General features: G+C 39.7%; 1 protein-coding gene across 1 annotated transcript in view; it reads right to left on the bottom strand.

Annotated features, from left to right (window-relative positions):
* Positions 1–730: 730 nt before the first annotated feature.
* ell (elongation factor RNA polymerase II) overlaps positions 731–7491 on the bottom strand; it is a 32734-nt gene continuing 25973 nt past the window's right edge. Inside the window, exons 8-12 of the mRNA XM_053513455.1 lie at positions 6724–7282; positions 6045–6111; positions 5760–5931; positions 3203–3247; positions 731–2457 (exon numbers count right to left, since the gene is read on the bottom strand). Coding sequence (XP_053369430.1) covers positions 2341–2457; positions 3203–3247; positions 5760–5931; positions 6045–6111; positions 6724–7282 — 960 coding nt within the window. The 3' untranslated portion in view covers positions 731–2340. The remainder of the gene's footprint in view (positions 2458–3202; positions 3248–5759; positions 5932–6044; positions 6112–6723; positions 7283–7491) is intronic.

The following is a 7491-nucleotide window of genomic DNA, read 5'->3' as shown; positions in this document are numbered from 1 at the left end:
TAATTTCAAAAGCCTTCCCGTGTGTGTGTTAAAACAGCAGCATAATTTTTCTTACACTACTCTAAACAACAGGTCATTTGGCATATTTGAAGCGAATTCTTTCTGACCAAATAATTAAAGAAAAAATGAAATAAATATTGATACTAATACCAATTGGCGATCGAGCCGAGTCTTTCAAATAATGCCAGGGAATAAGTCATAAGGTAATCGTGTTATTGGTTACAGCTTGCACCAATTACTTTTAGCACCAATTAAAAACGACGTCCAGGAGAAAAAAATTTAAATTAATAAAAATTCCGGGTGCTTTTAAAACAAGAGTCTATTAAAATGTAGTTTAATTTAGATGGGGCCTAAAGATTTCTACCAAAGATCTACAAATATCTCTAACCTGGAACTGTCCCATTTAAATTAAATAAAAGCCAGATCAATACTGTAATCATAGGAAAGTGAATCTAATACACAAAAGAAATGAGCAGTTGCTCCTCACACTGATGGGGAAAACAGCACAGGGGAGTGTGTCCTGTTCGCCAGTCTCAAAATGTTTTCATCAGGTTTTATTAGAACTGAACACCCTCCTACAGTAAAACTATGGTACAAAATCCGGTCTTTTATTTTTGTTTTGTTTCGTTTTCCTTGAAGACATTCACGAAAGCATGCACTTAGATGGACAATGATGGAGAAATGTCTCCTTGCAGCAAAACCCAGGGAAGAGGAACAGCAAGAGGCTGAGCAAAGTGCAGATTTTTAATATTTGAAACATAAAAAGCTCAATATCAGAAACGATAATCTGATGAACTGTTTGTCGACAGCCGTCAATTTCAAAACCATTCTTCAGACATCTTTACAGACGCGACAGTCTGTTCTCTGCTTCAATGAAACTGAAGGGTGAATACTAAAGATGGCAAATACTCAGAGAAACGCATCAAGGGTCGGCCATCACCTCGAAATGCTGGCGCTTAAAGGGCAGTCATTTAATTTATGGCAAAAAAAAAAAAAGTGTACATATTTCTCCAAACTGTAGTTTGGTCTAGAGGTCTACATGACCAAAAAGGGCTGAAAAAATAAAATACAGTTACAGCACATATTCCTGCCTGCTCTCTCGTGATCTCTGCATGTGTGCACAGTCTGGATACTTTAAAGGGATACAGCCATATCTGAGGGACCTTATATAGATATATATATAGAGAGAGAGATATATATAGAGAGAGAGATAGTTTACCTGATAAACATGACTTGAAAACCAAGTCCATCAAGGCTGGTGTAATGCTTCTGCACTTATTTAAATAGTTCTAGGTTTATCATCTTCATAATAGAAGGGTGAGTACAAACACAGACGGCTGCATGTCGTAAACACCCGACTCTCACTCTGAGACACACCCAGGCTCTTCATTAAATAAAAAGAAAAAAATGACCAACTTTGGCATAGCAGGTTTAACCAAGTCAGAAATGAAATCAACAGCATACAGTCAAAGCCTTTACACAAACACAAAAAGACACTATTGTGCCACCTGTAGGCATTTTATCGACATCCATTTGCTCACACACAGTGTAAAATTGGCTAAACCGGCTTGGCTTGAGATTTTCAGCAGAGTCCCTGCGTAAGCCAGAGAATAAACTAAATCAATTAATGAACTGCAAACTATGGACTATCTGGAACCAAAGGCAGCATTTGCATAAAATACTGATTTTTTTTCTTTTGTTTTTTAGCTTGAAAAAAAAAAAAAAAAAAAAAAAAGAATTCGAGCTCATACTGAGGAGTGTACAACAGATCTGGTATAAACCCTCAGGAAGACAAAAGAATAAATAATAATATCAGTACCTTCCGTTCAATACATCAGGAAACATGACATTTCTTGTGATTTCTTTTAATAAACAAAGTAGGAAACTTTGCGAAATCAGTTTCAGTGTTGCCTGCCCCAGTTTATAAAGCGAGGAGAAAAAAAAAAAACATTAAAATAATAATAATAATAATAATAATAACAACAACAACAACTCCAAGGCCTTCTGATCTTTAGGAGACCTGTGTGCTATCACAGAAGGAACTGATGTCCAGAAGACTTCTCCATACGCAGTGTAAAACACCTCCCACACACTCTCGGCCCCGCCCCCCTCGTTAGCGCTGCAGGCTCTCTTTATGTCAGAGGTGTGTGCGTGTGTGTGTGTGTGTGTAGGTCGGAGGGTAGGTGTAGGAATGGGGCAGGAATGCTCTCGTGACATTTGTCCTTCAGAGCCATTGCTGTTTTAGAGCCAGAAAACAGAAATACAGGAAACTCCTCTCTCACTGTCTTTGTTTCCAGATGTTAAAAGAGGAAAAACAAACTAACAAAAAAAAAAACATGATTAGTGCCAATGCTGAAGTTGCTGCTGATCATATTCTGCTATGAGTTTCTTTATATGTGCCAGCTTGTTGTGGAGATATTCACAGCGGTTCCTCTCTTGGCTGTAGTTGGGATTAGTCTGTGAGGAAACAATGGGAGACAACGTGTGATCAGTATTTAGTACAAACAGTCATCAACCTAAACACACACACACACACACACACACACACACACACACACACACACATCTGTACAGCTTCGAATAAGTCCAGACACACCTCCTAATTCAATGTTTGTTCTTTTGTGATTTATTTTCCAAGTTTTAGAACAGTACTGGATTTTATTTGAAAACTTTTTACATGCTGTTCTGCATGAAGACTTTCCTAGGGAAGCAAGACCAGAATTTACCTCCACTGCGGAGTTGTTGTTTATTTAGAGTCACCAGCCTCAGAAATCACAGATTAACAATCAGCACCTCAGATTAGAGCCGTTATAAAGCTTTACAGAACAGAAGTAGCAGATAAACATCTCAATATCAACTGTTCAAGGGAGATTATTATGTATTTGAATAACTTTAGAATTAGAAGGTGTGTCCAAACTTTTAACTGGTAGTGAATCCCAGGAAATAAATCAGAAGTTCATCACGTGAAAAAAAAAAAAAAAATCCTGAAGGCTGAGACTCACGTGTATAACAACCTTTAAGTAAAAGCTGATAAAAAATATATATATAAATATGTAAAGGAATTAAGTAACGGAGCTGAAACTGAAGCTTGCTTATGATCGAGTGATTAGCCAAGAGGTAATAACCATGTCAAGAGTGAAGATGCCCAATAGGTTCTCTCTGTTACATAAACAAATAAACAAACAAATAAATACACACTTACCTTTTTTATTTTGCGATACTCTTGAAGTATTTGATTGTGGATTGTCTGTAAAACATAAATCAATATCAGTATTGTATATTTTCTAGGGTTACAATCTACAACACAAATATTAAACACAATCAAAATAATATTCCACAATAATAGTGTGTGTGTGTGTTTGCACCACTTGTTATTAGAGGTTAAGTTTAAGATCAATAAGCCGTGTCCTGCAGCACGTGGCGACGAGCAGGGAGTTGCAGCGGTGCTGAAACCCAGGAGAATTAATAATGTATACGCGTTTACCACCCTTATGTGGATGGAGCTGGTCTAAAGCATCGGAGTTAAAGCCCGGATGTTAGAGATCAGTCCACACCTCTACAAAACAACGGATTTAAAAAGATGAATGGGCTGAAATTTCCAAGGCTCCAAGGGGACGAGTCCTGTGGTAGTGAGACATTTAGGGGATTGACAAGGCCAACTCAGCTCCCAGTCTGAAAGACGTAGAAGTAGGCGGGATTCCTACCAGGTACTTTTTCCGTTATTATTAAATAATTAATAGTTACAAATGATTGTCAGTTTGAACGTGTTCATCATGTCTTTATAAGTTTTATCCCATTGCTGGGCATTTAGGATGTGATGAAACACTAAATTCTCGTCTCATTACCCATTTCTAGTAGTCAGGTATCTGCAGTAATGTATGCTGCTGGTGTGCAGTGTGTTGTAAATATCTACTGATCAACCCTTTGGCCAGCCCAAAAGTGACACTGTCCCCACTTAGACAGGTAGAAGACACCTTCCTAAAAAAATTGTTAATTTTATATATGCGGCATTAGTCTGTGGTGAAGCTACGGCTCTTAGTAACACCTCAGCACTTTTCTGAAATGGAAATGTCCGTCTAACACACAATTCACAAAGTGTTTGCATTAATTCAATCCATGCCAGTGTTAAAAACCCTCAAACATAAGACTGGTGTGTGTGTGTGTGTGTGTGTGTGTGTGTGTGTGTGTGTGTGTGTGTGTGTGTGTGTGCGCGCGCGCGCTACACAAGGACACTTATTTTGGCAGTTTAAAAGGTCCCACAAGCATCAAGGGTGCTTTTTCCTATTTGCATTATAGTAAGGTTATAAATAAGCCCTGACGTGTCTTAGACGTCCTTTGGGAAAATAAGGAAGGCTCAGGAAGATCAGAAATCAATACATGCTTGACTTAAGAAGAAATTCTCAGCACACTTAACACAGAAGACTTTTCTATAGAGTCTAAAATGTCAATCCTGAGCAAAAACATGGAAGGGGCGTTTGAGGTCAGACAGCGAGTCAGGTAAAAGCCACATTAGCTCTGCAGCACCGACTCTCTGCTCACCATCTGTCCACCACGAGAACCACATCATATAAAAAGAGAGATGCTAATCACACAGGAAATTATCTCGTCCTTCTCTAGGGCTCCTTCCTCCATTCAAAAACAGCGTTGGGGCCAGCCCCCAGACGCTACTCATCACTATGTGTGTGAGGAAGCAAGTGTTAGCCTTCTCCAGTTCATAGAAGCTAGTAAGTATGGGGGAGCTGAACAACAACTTCAGAGTGGGAGGGGTAACCTGGTCAGGGCTGAGAGACAGACGGACGGACGAAAGAGACGAAACATGACAAGGACGCAAAGCATGCTGCCAAAACTACACAAGTGACTACACGTCGTCCCAAACTTAGGAACACGCTCCTGGAACGGAACTTGTTCAAGAGTCCGATTTGTTCTTAAGTCTGACAAAGTGAGTCTTATATGCCTTTGACGCGAATACAGAATGTAAAGCATACAAGGTAATGAATCTCTCAGTGAAATGTAACACCGTTGTTTCTGCGCCTTCATTTTGTCACAGAGCTGGTGTTCATTGTATTGGACTGTGAACTACTTTATGTCTGTAACGATGAACTGTTTAGTTGAGGATTTTATGAAATTAGGGTTATTCACCATCAGGAAAGTTTTACACGACAGACATTTCCATTATCGTGCTCCCGGACTGATTCCTTGTAATCGAGAAAGGCCGACTCATTTCTCACGCACCCCCACATACACACGTGCACAAATGTACAATATACCGAACTTTGGGCATTTTACACATTCATTTACACACTGAAAATATTGTATATAATTGTAAATATTGATATCTGGTGCACTGCAGTGTCTATTTTTTGTACAACACACGTGAGCTATTTTTGACATAATTTCCCGTTTCATTTTTATTTTTGTCAGTTTCACGTTATTTCAGTGACTATTTTTTTTTCTATTTAACAGAATGATATCAACAATTATGTCCATTTGTTTGTGTGTAATTCTACTGTACTCTCATTCAGTGAGTTAAAATACAGTAAACTCACAGTTAGATATAAAGGATTAAAATAGTTTTGTTATCAAGTTGTCGATGTATTAGCACGGCTGTGATGTCTATGGGACTTGAATTACATTAGAATACAATACAAATTCTACTTGTATCGCTAGAAAGGTTTCTGCCAAGTGATGCTACTTAGAACTATAAAGCTTTGTTGGCTGTAACTTTTAGACTGATGTGTGTGAACTGGTCTAGGTGTTACCTTATACTGATCTGTGCCTTGTTGGAGCTGTTTCAGCTCAGCGTCCAGCACAGTGAACTGCCGGGTGATGCCCTCTATTCGTGCGTGGAGTGCCCGGTATTCGCTGTACTCCGCGTTAAAGTCATTCTTATAGCTCTGTCGCTGCTCCTGGGAGCTGATCTCAGTGTACTTTCTGCTCAGACGTACAAAAAAAAAACCCAAACAAACAAAAAACATTTTACAAATGAAGTGTATGCTGAACTAAAACACACGAGCTGAATGCGAGGTTATGCGCGGTGTACTTACAGTAAATAGTCTGCCTGGACAGATGAAGACGCAGGAATACTGGAGCTGTTGTACATCCCGTTCAGATCTGAAAGAAAACCAACATGAGAAATGAAAGCAAGTAGAAGTTTTTCCTACAACAGACACACATGAGGGAAACAGCAGTGACGAGACGAAAGGTAGTAACTAGCGACACCACACCAGCACTACTCTGTACATCAATGATCCAAAACACAACGGTAAAACACTGGACCCTTTCTCGAAGCAGTCCAAAAAAAATGAGGCTTTAAATTTGTCCCCTTCATGAAAGTCTTGCCTAGTCTTGTTACTCAGTAGTAGATAAATCTTTCTTTAAATAAATACCTAATCCTACCTAATTTATAATTTTTTTATTTATACAAAAATATTGCGTTTGATGGTTTTCTTTTTTAATTAACAATACAAATTACCTTATATAAGTAACTAGCTCAAAACCAGAAAACTAGGGGTACTTTTCTAATAAGAGCTACATATATGTGGTTAAATAAAAGAAACAATACTTATGGAAAAAAAAAAGTCTTGACTATAGGTGGGTTGTTGTATGCAAATTAGGCGTACCACATGACCAATCAGATTCGAGCCTTAAACTACACACACACGACAATAAAATAATAAGTCTTAAGTGTATAATTCTTTAAAACCCTGTGTCCTGTACCCATACCTGTGCTTTTATGTGGAACACTCATCATGCGCAGGTCTGGACTGGCAGTAACTTTGTACAAACTCTTCATCTGCGATCCGTCACCATCCTCCGTTCCTTTCCTCTCCCGCTTCTCCTTCTCTGGATCTTTCTTCCTAGACTTGTCTTTATCTTTACGTTTTTTGGACTTTTTGGACTTGCCATGTGGCGTGGGCGAGGTGCTGGGGTCCTTCGATGCTTCTACGCTGCAGGGCACCGACGGCGCGGACCCTGACAACGCCTCTGCCCGCGGGCCGCTCCCCGTCACGGCCGGTGTCTGGCTGAGCCTCTCGGCCACCGCCGCCTCCTGACCTTCACAGTCCCTGCCGTTGTGGCTCGAGTCGTTGCTGACGTCCGACAGCGGCTCGAGGTGCTGAGACAGATCCAGCAGAGGAAGCGGGGCATTGGATAAGCCACAGGAGTCCTTCCCGTTCGAAGAGTTTAATTTTCCGTTCACGGGTGTCGATCCCTTACTGATCAGGTGCGATATCCTGGGCTTCTTGCTTGCCAGGGGGTCGATAAATTCTTCAGTAGTTCTTTTCTGTAGAACATAAACATGTGTGTGTTACAACAAGAGGGAACAACATCATGAGGGGAAGTAAGCCCTTTATTATAGTAAAGCATGCCTGCAGAAATACTCCTGTGAATGTTTCTAAAAATGTTTTAAGCAAAACCTTTGGCTTAAAACATTATTTATTAAGTGTGTGAGCTCCAGAGAAAACCCGACATGTTTAAAACAGAAGAAATAGT

This window comes from Clarias gariepinus, chromosome 15 (assembly GCF_024256425.1).
Source record: "Clarias gariepinus isolate MV-2021 ecotype Netherlands chromosome 15, CGAR_prim_01v2, whole genome shotgun sequence".
Classification (NCBI taxonomy): Eukaryota; Metazoa; Chordata; class Actinopteri; order Siluriformes; family Clariidae; genus Clarias; species Clarias gariepinus.
The sequence above is the reverse complement of the archived record's forward strand: the minus strand, read 5'-3'. Positions and strand labels throughout refer to the sequence as shown.